We start from the raw sequence: 19,475 nt of genomic DNA on the forward strand, positions 1-19,475 counted from the left end.
CTCCACAAAGGTAGAAAATATGAAAGTTTAATTCAAATAGTTTATACTTCTCCAGAACAAAACCAGGCATCTGAAGCTGTGAAATTAGAGGAATGCTTCTCCCCTTTCCTACTTTCGCAACAGACTGGTTGACTTTATTTCCAGAGGATGAGCTGAGACCTCTCATCAAAATTCAATCCAAAATAAGGCAACTTGCTATAAAAACCTGAAACAGGATCTTGGCATGTGTGTGTCTGAACAGCTCAGTCTGTGCTGAATCCCTGGCACCCTGCATTGATGCTCTGAGGAACCTTTGGGGGATTCCCTAGAGGAAGACTTGGAAAAAATACAGCTCACCCATGCACACATATTGAAGAGGTTGCTGGCAGATTTGTCAGATTCTTTGTGGATTAGGCAGTCATCCTGGAAGCACCATCAGCTGTAAAAAGACTGAGGCTTTCTGATGGTTTTTATGCTCAAGAAAGCATATGTTTGTTTTGCTTGAGAATGTCTTAGTTCACCTCTCCTAAAGCATCTCAGGTTCCAGAGGACTCCAAGACAGCCTGAAGAGCAACAAAGATGCCTAGTGCAAAATACAGGTAGACTGCCAGCTGCTGAGTGAGAAATCAAACTCTGCAGCTAATGGCGTAAGAAACAAATACATGGATGCTTGGCCTTGCACTGTCCCTGCTAGTTCATTGGCCAGTGTTGCCTGAAGGAGGGATGCAACAGCTTTTTATGGCCTTTAACCAACGTACTCGCCATGCTCCTGGCCTGCTTGGTTCTGCACAGCCCTGAGTCCTCCAAACCCCCTTGTTTGTCCTGCTCCTCAGTAACATCAGTTCTTGGTTCTAAGACCAGTTCTAGACTGATCGTAAGCCAGAGAGCTTGTCTGCACATTTTCAGGCTGCAATTTCTACTCAGCGTTATCCCAAATCTACCTCCTTTGAAGTTAAAAGAAACAACTAGGCTGTGGAACAGCCTAGGTCAGGCCTGACACACCCTGCAGTGTCGCTGCTTCTTGGTGCTCCTATGCTCTTGGGTGATTTGCTGCCTGGTTTGCAAAGATCAGGTCTCTTGCTAAGCACAAGGATGCTGCTTCCTGCCCATCTAAGTCACAGCAGATGAGACACATTGGTGAGCCCCAGCAACGGAAGGACAGAACATCAGAGTCAGAGAAAATACCAGTCCTAAAAAAAGCAAGAGACTCTTACTGGAGAAAAGGGTTTATTAAGGAGGGACATTGTAACGTACCGTACAGCTCTGATGATCCAGGTCTCCAGGAGGACTCAGAGATCCAGCACAAATCCTTAGATGAACCACAAGGGTGCTGGGCCTGCCAACTCAGTGAGAGGCCTTTCCTACCTCAAGAGTCTTCCATCAGTAGTGTTTGTCTCTGATGAAGAGGGGCTGAGCCCTGCTGGAACAGGCAGAGGGTTAGGTAAGGAGAAAGGCAGGGCACGGATCCTTGTGACGGAGCAGCGGCAGGCCAGTAGCTGTTTCAGATAACAAATTGCCCCAAGCTGGAAAGCACTAGGATAGATTTTAATAGAGTTGCTGTCAAAATATCAGTGCTGGATCATGGGTCTGCAGGACTGTGATAGCGCAGAGTCATCCCCTCAGGATGCAAGGCTGACTAGGGCTTCTTCTGTCCCTTCACCTTCTGTCTCTCCTTGTCCATGGCAGCTGCTTGTGCCTGCAGCTGACTCCAGTACTCAGGCAACTGCTCCTCAAGTCCCAGCAGACTCTGCTGCCTAACAAAGGAAGAAAAGGGTGGTTAAAACAGTCCCTGCCATTCAACTGGTCCTCAGACAACCTCAGCCTGGTTCCCCCAAGGGCCCCTGGGGCTCACTACAAATTAAGCAGTTAAGGCTTCATGTGTCCAAAAAACCTCAGTGATTCCTGCATGCCACTCAGCACTCAAGTTTACTGCTCTTGAGAGCAATGACTTCCGTATTTCTCTTTGCCTGTTAGTCTCTGTAAATACAGTTCTCACTGCAGCTGTATTTGCTCTGCTCTGGCGTCGGTACCCAGGGAGCAAGATATTCCTGGAAGAGACATCTCAATGGTTTTTCTGGTGTAAGGCAGAAAAGAGTTTCCTCTCCAGCGTTAAGAGAAGGAGAGACAGAACTGGTGGGTGGCAGCATAGGATGAAACTTTCCTGCACTTATCTAGCCAGACAACACCACAGGATTCACCCTGGAGACAAGGAATTAGAGAAAGCTATCAGGTAGTATGTGCTGTAAGGCCACACCTGCACCTACCTGTTCCATTTCAAATTAGAGAATTAAAGTGTAGTTGAAAGAACAAACAGAATATTATTGACACAGATCTGGCTCCAGGTTCCCAAAAGCAGTGATTCAAGGATAAGGTGTCCCAATAAGAGATGTCATATTGCCATCTAGTGACGGCATTAAATCAATGCATCAGCTAAGCTCTGACCACAGCCTCGGCCTGAGGGCTCTCGGGACCTTCTCAGACCGAGAAACCTCCAACAAAAATTTACTTAAACATCAAACGAACCTAGGAATGGAAGGGAGGAGCAAGGTACAAAGAGATCTCAGCACTGTCTGGCTATGGCGTTAAAAGGAAAACGCAGACACTTACATGAGAATCACCTCCCCTTATGAGCTTGCATAAAAACACATAGCAAAAGTTAGAACTAACAAGACCTCTTTACCTGGAATGACAAGGCACCCTGACTGAAAGCCATTGCGTTATTCTAGGAAGGACAGAAGGGAGAGGAGGAAGGGTTCTGGGTGGTTGTCAGGAATCCCGCTACCTGAACATCACCCTTACAGAGACATAAATCTGTCAGAGCCCACAGAAAAACCCAGAAGCTCCAGTGTAAGACCTTGCATGGACCTGAGCAACACCACAGCTTATAGTAATGCAGGTGCACTTACCTAGAAGGCAGAAGGAGAATCTTACCTATCACATAAGAAAATGTTACATCTCTCAGCCAATGTAAGGTTCTGCAAGGATTTGAAAGGTAAATCTGGTTCCTTTGGGAAAGCTTCCTTCAGTGGGTAGGAGCGGAAGTCAAAAAGGAAGACGGTGCTGCAACCAGCTGTGCTCTGTGCTAACGCATCTGCCTGCTGCTGCTCATCTCCTGAAAAGAAACAAGAAGAGTGGACTATTGCATCAGGACATGCAATAAGAGGAACTATCAAGGATCTTTAGCACAGGTGAATGCACCCAGTAACCATGTATCTAAGGCCACTCCAAGATGCTACCCACCTCGAAGCAGTAAGCACCAATTCACGCTATCCACTACGAACACTGGCTGCCAAGGGCATGCTACCGCATGAGAAGGTGGAACACAGAAGCAGTAAACAATCTGTGATGTGGCAGTGTTCATCAGGGACACTGTGCCATCCCAGGAGAAGAAGAGGGCCTGAAACAGCAAGTTGGCACTTACAAACACGTAAAAGAAGTGAAAAGCGTTTCCTGGAGAGACTATGAAATGACATTCCGGACTTCATATCCCCAACAATGATGCTGTTTTCTTTGCCTGCCCAGTGGTCACAGAGCCATAGCAGATCACGGACAGGCCGTACAGGGATCTTGGACTGAAATTGCTGCAGGCTGGGATTGGCAAAGGGCAGCAGAGCAGGTTGTGCTAACATAGGCTCTGCATGGCTGGCTCTGGCGAGTAGCTTTTAGCCCTTTTTTCCCCATGCACGAAAACTTTCTTCTAAAGCAACTTGAAAGGTCTGGCTCTTTTTGTGCTTGTAACTTCTCTTCACAATGAGATGCCCTCTCATATTTGACCCTGATGCCTGAAGCTTCACGGCTGAACCCTCTCATCTTTGCAGTTGGATCTGCCCATGCACAGAGGGCCTCCAGTGCCTCCCACCTCAGTGAGGTGGAAGGCTAGAGACTAGAAGACAAGGGTGCAACAGGATACTGAGTAAGATCATGGAACAGAAATCCTTTGAAAGTGATCAGCTACATAGCGACCTGCAACCAGTGCAGGAAGTCTCCACGATAAAAATAGCTGGAGGCTGGGAAAGGATGTGAGGGCAGCACCATATCTGATTTGCCCTGTTCTTTATCTTCTAAGCACTCAGTTACAACCATCACTGGAAACAGGATCCTAGGCCAGAGGGACCTGTGTTCTCACCCAGTTCTTAAGACAGCCGGCAGTAATACTCACTGCACTGGGGAATGCCAGGACAGGCACCGCCGCACTGACAGCAAGATTTGGATCTTCAGGCCTGTAAAACAAACTAAGGTTTATACCACTGTTTCATGTACCTGACACGTAGTGAGAGACTGTGATGATGACAATGGCAGTTTGTGGCACGTGGGCTGGTATAAAGTTCCTGCCAAGACCCTTCCATATGGAGGCAAAGCCTGTCTCCTCCTGGGCAGGAATTCCTGAGGCCCATCCCTATGCAAACTTGCCTAGGAACTACGTTGGAGATATAAATCCCCTGCCTGCCAGGAAGGCATGAAACTGCCTTCCTGTTTTCATAGCAGCACTGCCCCCAAAGCTGACCCTTCTCAAACCAAGGGGAATAGTGAACATAAAATTGATAGAAAGATGGCAAGAAATGCTTATTCTGACTTCTAGGGGAAAGTTATGCTGGCAAGGGCAGAAGAGAGAGGAAACAATTCCCTTGGGTACCTGGCAGAGACGCAGCTAGTGGAATGCCAGCCCTGGAGCAGTGCTAAAAGCCCGTGTGTTCTTTTGCACAGAAGAATCTAGAAACACCCTTAATTCTGGTATAACCATTGGATTTCAGCACTGGAACTGGCTCCTCGTAAAACCGCACTTGCTGCTGATAGTAACATGGCAGAGCTATCTAGGTAAAAGCAGTAGAAAGTTCTCTGCTCCACAGAAATCTGGGGCTGCATGCTGGATCTGACCACTATACCACATGGTTTCTTTGGCTGGAGTGAATTCTATCAGAGTCTACCTCACCTGTCTGCAAGGAGGGTGATGCTGGACTTCCCGGCCGTGGGTGCTTTCACCAAATAGAAAGAGCTGTCTGTACAGAGCACTAAAAGCTGCACGATGGGAAAGGCAGGGTCTGTACCAGAACGAGGTGTCTCACTGCTTGCAGCTGCAGAACTCTGCAGGAAGTGGATACTACAGATGACACGTTCCTCTAGAATCGCAGTCACAGACAGTGGGTATCCTGGAGGAGCAGGAAAAAAAAAATAAAGCTGTTTAGGAGAAAAGGAACTGGCAATTTATGCAAGAAAAGCTTCGTTTTGACTCCTCAGGGGCAGCAGCCACCAGAACAATCCTGATGGCAGAAAAGGATCCTTCTTCCAGGAGAGTCCCTGCATCACGGCAGGACAACACTAGCACTGATGGCAGGCTGGACTGTGATGCTACAACAGCTTCAAAGATGACCTGATGGTACAGTGGCAAAGCAGTGACTGTCACCATCTCACAGCCACCAGGCAAGATGGTCATCAGTCAGGGCAAGCTCACCTAGATGTTTATCCCAAATGGTTATTGTTGCATCTTCACATGCCAGTGCTACGTATCTGGAGCAGGAACTGACAGCCGAGCATGCAATTGGAGCTGCACATGGCCACACAATATCAGGTTTTGGATCAGAGTCTAAATAGAAGGACATGAAGAGAGACAACTGTGAGAAGGCACAGAGCATTCTCTCTCATGGTACAAGCATCCAGTTTCCAAATAAAACATGCAACATCCCAGGGTCTCTTTCAGAGTGGCTTCACTCAAAATACTGCCAGTCTGTGCAACATGGAGCCCTGCAATCCATACTAACCTACAAGATCCTGGGCAACTCTCCTCCCCATTCCATTTCCCAGAATCATGAAGATCTGACTGAAAGACAGCCACTGGCCACTGAATACTCCCACTCCCCACAGAGTGCTCTGCTAGAGAAAGCAAGACTTTCTTACCCACTTTCTCTTTGAGCGGACAGTTAAGTAAGTACAAGCAGAGATTGTGGCTTCCATCCCAGTGCACACTGATGCCAGCTGGAACATCTGGTACAGAGAAGGGGACGACAAAAGAGAGAAGACGACTTGGGAAAAATAAAGGAACAATCCAAGACAGCAAAACACCATTAGAACACTCTCATTAGGCTCTCATGGTTTCCCTGACAGGACTTGGAGAAACTCTGCTCACTAAACCAGAATAAACTTTACCATTGTTTGTTATTTTCATCTTGCCTACATACTTCCTCATCTTTTTTGGTGTTTTGAGGGGGGAGGTTGTGTTTTGGGTTTTTTTTTAACTGTGGAGCTATGTTTGCTTGACACCATGCCGGTAACTGACTTATAAGCGTTAGGGCTGACATTTTTATCCAGGCTTATGTCCTTGGACATGGAATTTATCCAGTGAACCCAAACCAGAGCTATTCAGCTCTAACTGGAGCTCAGTGTCATGCAGTGACATACTACATAGCTTTCTGCCCATCTGGATTACCCACCTGGCTGTACTTTCACTTCAGGTCCCACCTGTAGTATCGGGCTAGGCAGGAGAAAATGAAAAGTAGCATGTCTGAAAAAAAGGAAGAAGTGTATTTAAAAAAAAGACCCTGATAAGTAGGCAGCACTGTGACAAGACATGAAATGTTTCTAGCCCCCTGTCCTGAAGCCTTGGAACGAGGGAGGCAAAGCTAAGACAGAGGCTTCCATTTATACTTGAAAAGTGTTCAGCGTTGATGTCTCATGGACTGAAATCCTGGCTGGTGCTCCCACTCACCTGGGGATTTCCTCCTTGCTCTGTCTCTCACTCTCAGCCTCCAGATACTCCCAATAAGTGCTCCGAAAGATTGCTTCCTGCTGCTCCCACTGGGAGTCCTTGATTAGGTGATTGAACCCCAAGCCAAGCATACTGCCATCATTTACTTTCTTCAAGGCATCCAAAGGGCTTTTAAAACTACTGCCTGCATTGGGAACACAAATGAAAAAAGGCATAGCCCTGGAGGAGCAGACACCATGGAGTGCTCAGAGGCACTTCGACCATCCCCCTTTCAGGGTAGCATTGTCTTGAAGAAGGACACACTGCACATTCTATGGGACTTCCATTACCACTAGCTCATTTTCCAGTATTTGAAGACAGGGACTAGAGCAAGTCATCAGAGGATCCAGTTCACCTTGCCTTTCTGTGGCAACCTCCCTGAGAGTCCCAGCATAAGATATGCTTTCTCCTCATCCTTAGCATTTTCCTACGAATCCAGGATTCAGAGTGACAAACTAGGGGTGTTGCCGGGCTTCTAGGGTCTAAGAAACAACATCCTCCCTCCCTGGTGACAATGAAGCCAAGGATGTATGACACCCTCTTCGAGACTCACCAAAGTGTTTTGTGCTAAGGTGACACATGAGATGGTCTAATAGGAAGCAAAGCCCACTACAGGCTTACATTTAACTACTACAGGTCAAGAAGGGATCAGGGAGCACATTACTGAAACTTTCATAAGCTCCATGATTCCTTTGCCACCTGAAGGAGGTTGCAGGTTGCAAGTACAGAATCAGTCCTGACCTGTAACGGGTTTGGGTGGCTTCACTTTCAGCAGCAGCACTGGGAGACTCAGCTTGGCATCACCTTTGTTCACAGATACAGTAGACTCCTGCAACAGAAAAATGTCAGCCTAGAATTGTCTTGTGCCCTACGCTGCTAAGTTTTCACCTATTTGTAGGAATTAAATGCTTTCTAAAGAAAGCGTATGCAAAGACTGGCTGACGCTGCCTAGGAAATACTGGGTTTAGGCTTGTTCTTCAGGCCAAAACACAGAAGCCTGACAAGGAGTCACTACTTTCTCAACAACATTGCAAAGGATGTCCTGCCCAGACACCTCCTGTCTTTGTGCCCCAAATAACCTCTATTTCTGATCTTATTATGGCTCTGAATTACTCTTGTTGCAGCACAGGCCTGGGTGGGGCACAGCAAGGCTCAAAAAAAAGAAAAGAAACAAAAAAAAGAAGGAAAAGAAAGAAAAAGAAGCAGGACTAAAGGTTGCAGAAGGCTGCTGGATAGAAGAACCAGATTTTATTTTAGAGACCCCAGCACTGGAGGAGGTCACCCATGTGATTGGCTGGCAAACAGGAAACCAGCACCAGTATGTTCCCACCACTCCTCTCCACCCCACACACATTGACACTTGGCTAAATAGAAAAGATCTGTCTAAATAATCAACCCTATCTGAGAAGAGGCAGGAACTTGGGTAGTTTACCTGGAATCAGCAAAGAGAGAGTGCCTGGGTCTTTACTTTTGGATTGGCTAAGTTAAGGGAGGTGTTTGCCCTATCAACAGGGCTGAAAAGCAGCTCCCTCTTAAATGGCCAGGAAAGCCTTTGCTGAAGGAAGAGGGAAGAGTTATGAGACAGGTATCACAGAGGGTTAGCTGGAGGCGCTGGGCAGGAAGTGCTTGTGAGTTGAGAGGTGAAATCTAGCAGAGTGAAAGCAGTGCAGGAGAGGGTTAAGCATTGACTCAGCTTTTGAAATTCCCTGTAACAGCTCAGGACTTTTGTTGAGGCGAGTTACAATCGCTGCAGAACCATCTTCACGCAGGTCCAGACTGTTCTGCCAAAGAACCAAAAGTGACAGTGGTTAGTGCAAACAGGCAGACAGACCCTGCCCTGCTCTGGTGGGTTCAGCCGTGATCCCACCAGCTTCCTCTTGCAGGTAGTCTAAAACACAAACCCTGGTTCAGATTCAGACTAGGCTCCCAACTGGAAGCATCAGGCCCAATTCCCACTCCTCTTCACCTTTCCCCAGTAACATAAAGGAGAAGCCCTGTGGGAATACCCTTATATAGGGCCTCCTCAGATGGGGCAATACTGCTGGGAAGGGAGCTGCCACTTTCAGGGAGGGGTGGCAGGAATGCTAACCCTGAGACCAAGGGAACCTTGTTGGAAAGCCTGTCTTGGGAGAGTAAATATGTCCCAATAACACAAAGGCCCTTATGCAATGTGGGATGGGTGGCTATAGCAGCCGTAGAGACACATATGCCATCCCCCTGAGCTGACAGACTTGTTCAGCCTGCATCTTGCTGTCACTGTCTGCAGAAGCAAGGCTTGGGGAAAGACCTGTAGGCAAAAGGGTATAAGAAAAAATAGCACAGTGGGAGATGGAACTGTTTTGTACCACAGATGTCCAGCTTGATGTCCTCTCCCTGTAAGCCAGCTCTGCTGAGGCTCCCAAGCTCTTTTCCATCTCCTTCAGCCAGGAATCCTTAGGCAATTGGTAGATCTCCAGCCAAGTTTTTGTGCTGTCTGCATTGGGAAACCATGTTGAGCAATTAGAAATAAGGAGAAAAGGTCTTTCAGGCAAGCAGCCTCTGTTATCTTATATCGTCAAAAAAAAGATGTGGGTATTTTTGAAATATAAAATCCCTGTGAACTCCATGCAGCCCACCTCTCATCTCATGTAAGGCTTGACAGACTTGATTGAGACAGACATGTCAGCCTCCAGCTAAAGTCCTTGAGGTCCCACATCCACCAAAGAAATTCCATGAAGCAACTCAGTCAAAGAGTTTGTCCTGTATCCTCTGAGGTGAAGTAGAAAGTGAGACATGGTCTCACACTGGTTGTCTATGGATGCTACATATCTCATTCTCAGCATATATCCAGGCAAATTCCATAACACATGGGTCCAGAAAACCTGCTAGCAGCAAATGGGTTGAAAAAAGCAGCTGCCATGAAACAGAATAATGTTGTAGCAAGGAGTTTGTGGTACTGGTTTTTATGCTGTCTGGCTTATGTCTGCAGAGAAAATTCTTCAGGTGTACCTGTTTCCAGTACCCAAGTGAGCCACAGCAAACCAGAGGAAGAACAAGAGTTTGGTACTTCTGGAGAGGAGGGGGGAACCTGCTTTCACAGAGCCTTCTGAGAGCTGGGAACCTCACTGAGCAGTTCCAGAGAGTTCACTTTGGGGATCAGTCCTGATCCACACCAGGACTTTTGGAGAGGACAGGGAGTGGACGGAGCAGTTAAACTGGAAAGGGGGTTGGGAGGGTTAGGATCAGTATCCCTGGGAACCCATAACACTTGGAGCATTTTAAAAACATTGCTGCTGGCTCCTCTGCTAGAACACAACAGCCATCACCCAGCACACCATGTTCCTGCACTTGCCTTGCAGCAGGACACCGGCGTAATCACCTCCCTGGGAGAGAACTACCTCCACGCAAGTACTTCGCTTGCTGATATCCTCCTGCCAAAGAAAAACAGTCTGGCATCAAAGCAAGATCACTGATTCAGAGAGCTCCATGGCCTTATGCAGTTCTCATCAGGGTGAAGGCCAGACAGATTGTTGGAAGAGCAGAAATAAATATTGGGCAGCAGTCTTGCAGCGCTCCTGCCCGTGACAGAAATTACTGAAGGCAGCTAGTACTCTTCATGACAGATTACTTACTGGCCTGTACCCAGTGTCTATGGAATTAACAAGGTGCTTACCACTTCATTTAGGATTTTAATGAGTAGAAAGCTTTCCTTGTGAAAGCAGAAGAGCCAGACAAGCCCTGGAATAGAAATACAGAAGCAGCATTAGCAGGAGGAGAAAAGTGAACTGATGGTAGTCATGCTCTTGGGAGATGGCTTAAACAACACATGCAGGCGAATGAACAGTGTGACCTTTTTTCGTGGGCTCAAGGAAGAATATCCGACCGCTCCCAGCACTAAACTTTTGTTGGCTTCTTTATGGCAGCACCAGCAAACATTTGATTTTACATAGAGATGGATAAGCCAGTTTGAAAAGTACTTCCACCAGCACTGATATGTTTCAGATGAATCAACAAACTAACCTATTTACCGCAGGGCTGTGCAATTACAGGTGCAGAAACAAAGCAGGGGCAGGAGGTCACACCAAGAAATAGTTTTTTTCTGTGCAGTTCAAAGTGTTCCTAAAATTTACTGCACTTCACCCTCAGCTCTGCACCTGCCTCTGCTGCTCCTAAGAGGACACCAAACCCATGTCCTGTAGTAATCACAAGGCCCTACGGCCACTTTGGCACCCTGCAACCCATCATCAAACACCTTTTTTGCAGGGCTTTCTAGGACACCTGTCAGCCATTCTAACATCCCTCCTGATTTAGCACGCTTCCATAATGCAGCTGCCAACTCTTTAGCTCCAGGCACAGCCATCCCCAACTAGGTCAAGGAAACCCACACCGCACTAACCCATTTCATCCACAGCAAGCAGGACATGGCGCTCATTCCCCAAATCTGATGCATGGATGGCACAAATCTCTGTCTTGACTTCATCCCAAGCACCGACCTCCTTACAGTCAGACACATTGAAGGCAGCCAGACCCACAGACAGACCAACAAAGACGTATTTTCCAGACACTGCAAGACAATTGGCTCTTCCTGTTACCTACCAAGAAAGATAAAAGACGAAGGTAACCAACAGCTTCCCCAGTGGAGGATAGATCAGCCATACTAGCACTACGTTCCTAGCTTTTCACCAACAGAAAATGCCAATTTATTCTACAAGGGAAAAATGTTTGCATGAGCTTCTGTCAGAAAAGCAGGGGAGGGGCTCTCATCTCTGTGACAGAGATTGTTCTGTGTTGGGAATGAGAAAGTCTGCTCACACCCTTCCTCTTCTAGTACAAAGAAGGGGATTTAAAGGCCAAGAACTCAGGAGCACTCAGCCCACACACCACTAATGCAGAGCTGCGATGAGACACTGAACTCCTCGGGGCCATTGCAGAACACCAGCAGACACCAGTGTATCCTCCTGGATACTTCCGTGTAGAAACAGGGAAGGCAGCACGGCCTGTCTGCTCACAACACTGCAATGAGGGTCTTCACCATTAACACAGAGCTGTGTTTGCCCATTCATGTGCTACTGACTAATTACCTTCTCCCCAGCAAACAAGGGTGGAGCCAGCCCGAGAAGCAGAAGGTGAATTTAAGGCTGTTTAATATCTGCTTCTCTCTTTTTTTAGAGAGGTATGACAGATGGATGGGAAGCAGAACCTGTCAGACAAGCTTAGAAGCTGCAGCCTTTTGAAGTGAATCAGTGAGATGGTGATGGATTCAGAGGAAGGTGATGAACAGAGAAATGTAAAATCAACATGGATATTCTCTAGACAAAACTGCTACGGTGATAAATGCTATCTCTGCTGTGAGGGGCTCTGTACCTGAAATTCAGCTGTAGGGAAGCATTTTGTGGGCTGGACCTTCAGTTTTTCTGCTTCTCGGAGCATCTCCTTTCTTTCAATGATTTCCATAGCATTCTCGAAAACCAGCATCACCAGTTTGTTGACCATCCTGAAGGGCTGAGGCAACGCATCCTGCTTTCGATCGGGATCCTGCAGAAAGAAATTGTCCTCATCTTCCCTTAGCCAGTCTTTTTCAGATGGTGGAGGAATCTTCAAGGAAAGCTTCCGGATATACACAGCCATGGTTCTGCCCTTCCAGGTGCAAAACACTCCACAGATGCAGGAATCACAGCAGATGCAGAAGAACGAAGGATCATGCGGTATCGACACTTGTAAGGTAATACGGGAAAAGAAAAAGAGGATTAATGATCTCTAAGAGGGAAAAGGGGTTCGTTTCAGTACAGATAGCCAGAGCAATCCTGCTCTATACTGCTCATTTCTACTTACTGCATCACCTCTGTTACTCAGGGGCTTTGCCCTGCTCTGAGAACACAGAGAGCTGTGGGCTTCTACAGGAGGGAACGTAAAAGCTTTGGCACAAGTTTGTACAAGAATTATGGAAAAGCACTCAAAACCATTAGCTTTTCTTCATTAAAAAAGACTTATCCGACCAGGATACAACCCCAATAAATGATTTAGAAAGCAGGTGATTTCACTGGAAGTTTAAAAACTCCATTTCCAAGCTACCAGTCATGAGGTAACAGGGAGAAAGTAAAAGATTCTTAATTATCTCCAAGGGGGAAGGGGGTGGGGGGTTGCATTTCGGTACAGATAGCCAGAGCAACCCTGTATCTATATAGCTTGATTCTCCCTGCTGCACCACCTCTGTTACTGAGGGGGTTTGCCCTGCTCTGGGAACACAGACACCTGCAGGCTTCTGCAGAAGGATCACAGAACCATAGAATCCCTAGGTTGGAAAAGACCTTTGAGATCATCAAGCCAAACGGTAGCCATCTGCTGCTAAATCACATCCCTGAGCACTTCATCCACCCATCTTTTAACACCTCCAGATGCAGGGAGTGTAAAAGCTTTGGCATGAGTCTATATAAGAATCACGACAAAGCACTCAAAACCACTAAATTTTCTATGTCCAAAAGGACTTATGGGGGCAGGATACAACCCCAATAAAAGAGTTAGGAAACGGGTGATTTCACTGCTAGTTAAATCATTTTACTGCTAGTGTAAAACTCCATCCCCAAGCTACCGGGGCCGCTTCCCACGCCGGGGCCCGAGGGGGACGCCTTTAGCGGGGACACAGGCCCCGCTGGTCCCGGTCGCCGTGGCAGCGGCGCGGCTCGGGGCGGCCCGGGCGGGAACGCGGGCGGGCGCGGAGGGTTCCGCCCGCGGGGCGGAGCGGCCCCGCACACCTCCCGCAGCTATGGAGGGCTTCGTGGACTTCACCAACCGCAGCCAGGGCCGCGACCAGCTATGCCGGTGAGTACGGGGCTCCCCGCGCAGGGATGGGGGCTCAGACCGGCCGGGAACCCCGTGTGTCCTGTGGGGTGGGGGCTCAGCGGGGATCCTTGTGCCTTTCCCCGGGCACGGCTCGTCCCGGTGCCCCTTTGACCCGGCCACGGCTCTCCCCGGTGCCCCTTTCCCCTCTCCCCAGTGCCCCTTTTTCGCCGGTGCCCCTTCCCTCTTGGGCATGGCTTGTCCCGGTGCCGCTTTTCCTTGGGCATGGCTCTTCCCGGTGCCCCTTCCCCCTTAGGCAAAGCTCGTCCCACTGCCCCTTTGCCCCGTGGGCATGGCTTTCCCCGGTGCCCCTTTCTCCTTTCTCCCTGCTCTCCACAGTGCCCATTTCCTCCCTGGCACAGCTCGTCCCGGTGCCCCTTTCCGCCTGCTCTCCCTGCTGCCCTCTTCCCCCTGGCACGGCTCTCACGGTGCCCCTTTCCCCCTACTCTCCCCAGTGCCACTTTTCTCTGGGCATGGCTCATCCCGGTGTCCCTTTTCCCCCTGCTCTCCCCACCACCCTTTTTCTCCTGGCACAGCTTGTCCTGCTGCCCCTTGCCCTGGGCACAGCTCACCCTGACTGCCAGGCTGTGAAAGAGTTGGCCTTAAGCTTGGGAATAAACGCTGCCTGGCTGTTGCCATTGCTGTGAATTGTCCCTGTTTTACCTGTGCACCATTTTCCTCATATTTTTCCATTCCAGAGTCACTCAGTACACATGCATGTTGCTTAGCTATTTAATGGAGCATAATGCTGATAAAAAGAAGCTGGTAGTGAAACTCAGGCAGTTGGAATCTAACATGAGCTCTAGCCGGAAAAGTAAGTACCTGGTGTCTAGAGGGATAAGTCCTTCTTCGCTTGCTCCTTCCAGCAAAACAGCTCCCAGCCTTATGCTTTCTGTAGTTAACCTACCTGGAGCCACACAACCTCTTCTGGTATAATCACAAAATTGTCAATAGACCTTATCCCTGCCTTGGCTTGCCGGGCTAGATAGAGCCAAATAGACATTTACTCATTCCTCAGTCCGCTCTCCCATTAAGCAATCTGAATTATTGCTGGTAGAACTAGAGAATTAAGTTAACAGTCAGCTGTTGCTGCAGAGAACAAGTTGTCATCTCTGTCTTTACAGGCCACAGGGTAACAATGCAAGGCTGGTGCACTACCCTCTCGTTAGTCCTTCTAGCTAATGGGTTGAGATGGCCTAACGTTAAAGATCATCATCCCAATAAGATCTGCTTCTTCATTATGGCTATTTTTTGCCCTACTTCACATATTAATCTACTAACCTATATAGCTTTCCGTACTTTTCTCATAGTCTAACCATTTGCATCACTTCATTCTGTGTCACAGTTGCATTCATTATGGTTACGCTGTTGCTGTGGTTGCATTGCTTGCTTTTGGGTTGATCTTACACCTACTTATCAATTGCTTAATCCTGGAACAACTTCAATATATGAGGCAAATATTCTAATTTAACATGGTACCATGGATTTGTTTTGTTATTCCAGCTAGCTTCAGAGTATGGTAATTTCTAGCAGAGAGGCCAGCTGGCTTATCAGCGTAGCCATGATTCTCTTGCTTCTGCTAAACAAACCTCTAATAGACGTCAGGCCTAAATTCAGGACTCTTGCAGTTCCGTTAAGCTTGGGTGCTGCCATGACAGTGCAGTAGATTATGAAAAGTATTTTGCATAATATTGTATTAACTTTCATGGGGTGAAACGTATAGCTTGTTGTTGCAATAGGGTTAGTGCAGTTAACATCTCTTGCCCGCAGAGTTAGGTGAAATCCAGCACAGCGTACAGCTGAAATTGGAGGCTCTGTTTGTGTCACGTTTTTTCTGACACTGCCTTGTTCAGAGCCCTGGATGATATTGGTCCAGAGGGCACCCAGGCCCTTCAAACAGCGTGGCAGGAGGAGGCTGCGAGTCCTGACTGTTGACGAAATCTGTGCGTAGGTTCTGGGCTGGTGCATGACTGAGATATTTAGACGCTTTCCATCACTAATACTAGCTTCTCACACTGTGAGAAGACAACGCTTAAGCATGGAATGCCCAAAGCCCACTTAAGTTTTTTAAAACTACGCGTGGACAGTGACACGCCGAGTTGTCTCGCACAGGGCTGTGTCTCTGCAGTAACACCCAGGTCATGCTAACCTTTGTGGGCTTTCTTGCAGTGTTCAGACTGGGCAACGTGGTACATGCCTTGGTAGCAGCCAGGAAAACTACACAGATGCCAGATGTGGTGCCTCGCTTCTGCCTTACAGCCTCCAACCTGACCCGTGCCCTCTACTTCGTCTGCGATGCAGCCCTGTGGCTGAAGAGCGTTGGGCTCCAACCTGACATTGATAAGCCAAAGTGGCAGAATTGGGCTACCAAGTTTTACTACGTTTCAATCCTGATGAATCTAGCCAGGGACTGGTATGAGATCTCCTGGAGGCTGGAACAGGCTGTACAGGAAGTAGAGACAAAGGCGAATTCATCCTGGGACAACCACCATCAGGAACTGAATCGTGTGAAACATGATGGTTTGCACGGGTTTCTTCTCCTGCTGTTTCAGATACTGAAAAGACATCCTCCTTTGCTGCTAGACTTGGTGAAGAATCTCTGTGATCTCTCAGGTCCTTTGGACACGCTAGGGATCTACAAGACCAACCCAGGAGTGATTGGTTTCTGTGGCATTCTCTCCTCCCTGGTGGGGATCCTCACACTAGCAAGCCCACATCTGAAGCTGCAACAGTGACATAAAAGGAACCGCATAGTATGCAGCAAGCCAGCAGCTTTGATCCTCTGATAGGTTTTTGTCCTTCATGTGGCACTTTCAAAATGAACGTGTCTCACAGTAACCTCAAGATTAATTTTGTCCTCTGAAAGTTGTGAAATAGTTACGTAGACAACTGTAATAGGTTATGATTCATAACTAACTGTGTTTACACTGGAAAGCTGGAATTCACCAGTCAAAGGTTCCTACAGTCAGGTTTCCTGTAGTGGGCTCAGGCAGGTTAGGGGCTGTGGTCAAAATGGCCTGAAGTCCAACACGAGTGTTCTGCTGGGTTTGGGTTGATAGTTCTCGTCTCCTATAGGCTATGGTGTGAATGCAGTGGGATGATAACTGAAGAGTAGTGTGATCTGACCTCCGGGTGATCTCTGTGTAACATGCGCTGGTGATGCTGGATCTGTAGCCTAACAAGTGCCAACTTGTGTCCCAGGAAATCAGCACTTTATTATTTTCCTTTAGTAATGTGAGCCAAGGACTGTTGGCCCCTGACATTTCCAGCAGGCCATGGCTGAGGGTTTTGGTGAACAGCGTGTGAGAGATGCTTGTCTGAGTGCTGATGATGCTGTGATTTGTAGGGAACTAGGTTTCCAAAGCTGTGAATCTGGAACCACTCACAAGCACTGAATTTCCTATTACACATGCACCTTAACTCCCAAATCCCTGTGATTCCAAGTGTAACAATTTTCTGTTAATTCTATTATGATAAGTAACTTGGTTTACTGTTTTAATTTTATGGGAAAAATTCCAGTATAGTAAGCTTTGGAACCTGCAGTTAAGGAGAGAAGCTTGGCTCAAAACTCATTGAGTCAGAAAAACTGCAAGGACATGTTTGTAATTGTGTAAGATCCCAGAGGGAAGGGAATGGAGTCGGTTGTGATAACATCAGAGTCCCTGTGAGAAGAAAAGCTTATTACTAGATTTGGGCATTTATGGTTTAGATTTTCCTGTCTGATCCTACCTATCCTTCCCTCTCACGACCACCTCTTGTGTGTTCCCTTGCTGCTTGAATGGGTTCTACCATTTGAAAATGCCCTACGTTTACCCTCCAACTGCATTATTGCTCATCACTTACCTCGCTGGGAATGATTGCCTGGCAATGTAATCTAGGTTAAAGGGGAAATGCTGTGTCCAGCTCTCTAGCAGTTACATGGCATGCAGTCTTTGTTAATCCTGACTTTCTGTCTCATTCTGACACCATCTGAGAAAATTTGCACATTATATATGAGGTAAAATTATTTATCTTCATCAGAGTTAGGCCGGTGTATTCTGCCACTGCTTAGTGCAGGGACTTCTTGTTTAATTTTGTCAGGAGATGTGAACAAAGACTGCTCTAACCTGGACCAAGGTACTCTCTTATTATTTATGATGCTGTCTGAAAACAGAAATTGAAAGGTGCTGATCTCCTTTATTAAAAGGAATTGAGTAGGCAGGTTAAGGCAGTGCCCTAGTTTACCTTAACTCACTATGGTCAGGCTTTGAATTACTTCCACTTTGAAGTGCTCGCCTGCCAATGAAGTGTTTGAAAAAAGAGGTTGCTGGGCAGGATAATTAAGCATGCTTGAAAACCTAGTGTGGCCTGCAGCAGCTCTTCTTTTCAATATGGAAATGAATACCATAAAAAGTAGATGTACTGGCAGTTCAGACCATAATGGAGACTTACCTATGGGGTATGTTGTCTTCAAGGGCTTCCTCTCTGTCAATGGAATGTTTTTGTTTCTTTACTCTGTTTGCCTTTGAGCTCCTGGCAATGTGGGGCCCATCCCTCCCTTGGTCAGATTTGATCATTATCCCTGCATGTAGCAACAACTGTAAGGAATGAAGAGGAGTCTTGAGGAGTCTTGATGATCAGGCAGTGGAGGTGTGGCCACCTTTTGTCTCAGAATTCCATCTTCTTGCAAAAAAAATGCATTTTTAGTTCCTCTCAGGGGAGCCCTTGGATACAAAGTGCTTCTTTCACTGGATTGTGAGCTAATTTCTCTTTTTCCGTTGTAGTTTGGAGGCAAAGAGAAAATGCATTTATATACTGATGTGGCCTCTAGCGAGATACACCTCCCTGCGCCCTGCGGAGAGAGAAGGATGGTTTTTCCCTTGTGCCAAGTAAATGCTGTGCAAAGCCATGAACCAGGCTTTGATGTTTCTCCTCTGCGGACTGGCATGGATTAGCAAGTTCAGACTTGACCTGGGAGTTGGGGCAGTGAGTTTTCAGCCTGTCTCCGCCTTACCTGTCATATTCTACATGACTTGGATTGGAGTATACAGGAGTAACTCTCTTAACTGGATATTAAGCACTAATACTTGCCTTCTGCTCCCCAGCTGGAGGGTAGCGATTTAATGTATCTTAACATAATATGACTGAAGCCATAGACTCATGATCAAATGGAGAAAATCTTTTTAGTGCCTTTTTTTTGTATGTTTCTAATATAGTAGCTGGAGTAAGGACAGTTGTTTGAACACAAGCAATAAACTGAGATGAACAAGACACTGTGTCTGTGTTGTGTAAAGAGATGCTGCAAGGGGAATCCTCCTTCCTACTTCCGAATTTTATGAAGGATGGTACTGTTAAACACACATTCCCTATATTTGCACTTGGGTTATAGAGCTTTCCTTTTGCAGTGGCAAGGTGGCAGCCAGATCTGTCAGACTAATTTACAATCCCTGTTTCGGTTGCAAAACATGAAGAAGTAACTATGTGAGCAGAAGATAAAACTGTGCATATGAAATGGCCTGAAATAAAGGGACATTTTGAGAATTGCCATCAGCTGCCCCTGAGTACCAGGGTGGGAGCTGGAGCCCAGCCTAGGCACAGCTACCAGCTACGGTGGAAGGAATGGGTGCTCCTGCATTTGAATATCTTAAAAACAGCCTTTCAGTCAGACAGGTCTTACTGTCATAAGGCAAATTGCTGCAGTTTTTTAACAACAAATGCCTGTTTAGGGCAGGGAGTGAAGGGTGACATCTCCAGCTGAGACAGGGAGGGATGGAGCCAGGAAAACCATTAAAACCAAACCTAGTGTTAGCTCCTATCCCCAGAGCCTTGTGAACTTGGAAGCTCCAAAATGTCAGTTCCTGAACAACGTATAAAGCATTGCATTCAGCAATGATTTAGCAAGAGTTTCCTTCTGAATTACTAGTCTCGTACCCATTAACAGGAGAGTGGTCCCTGTGAGATA

At 47.2% G+C, this 19,475-nt stretch overlaps 2 protein-coding genes across 3 annotated transcripts; one reads left to right on the forward strand and one right to left on the reverse strand.

Moving 5' to 3' along the window:
• Nucleotides 1–1,209: 1,209 nt before the first annotated feature.
• Nucleotides 1,210–12,325, reverse strand: WDR93 (WD repeat domain 93). The gene is made up of 16 exons (XM_054077985.1): nt 12,062–12,325; nt 11,094–11,289; nt 10,371–10,435; nt 10,050–10,128; nt 9,064–9,191; nt 8,413–8,499; nt 7,460–7,547; nt 6,680–6,863; nt 6,405–6,475; nt 5,872–5,958; nt 5,429–5,560; nt 4,910–5,126; nt 4,139–4,199; nt 3,220–3,376; nt 2,911–3,091; nt 1,210–1,733 (listed from the first exon to the last, which is right to left on the reverse strand). Exons 1-16 carry the CDS (start codon nt 12,323–12,325, stop codon nt 1,616–1,618), a joined length of 2,115 nt encoding a protein of 704 aa, XP_053933960.1. The 3' UTR covers nt 1,210–1,615.
• Nucleotides 12,280–18,792, forward strand: PEX11A (peroxisomal biogenesis factor 11 alpha). Of its 2 annotated transcripts, none has more exons than XM_054077984.1 (3): nt 12,280–12,419; nt 14,233–14,348; nt 15,704–18,792. In XM_054077984.1, the coding sequence occupies exons 1-3, from the start codon at nt 12,280–12,282 to the stop codon at nt 16,267–16,269; spliced, it is 822 nt and encodes a 273-aa protein (XP_053933959.1). In that variant the 3' UTR covers nt 16,270–18,792. The 2 variants fall into 2 exon arrangements, with proteins under 2 accessions (XP_053933959.1, XP_009559685.2); XM_009561390.2 differs by lacking the exon at nt 12,280–12,419 and adding an exon at nt 13,383–13,516 and having other exon boundaries at nt 15,704–18,791.
• The last annotated feature ends 683 nt before the right edge of the window (nt 18,793–19,475 follow it).

This window comes from Cuculus canorus, chromosome 12, assembly GCF_017976375.1.
Source record: "Cuculus canorus isolate bCucCan1 chromosome 12, bCucCan1.pri, whole genome shotgun sequence".
NCBI classification, from domain to species: domain Eukaryota; kingdom Metazoa; phylum Chordata; class Aves; order Cuculiformes; family Cuculidae; genus Cuculus; species Cuculus canorus.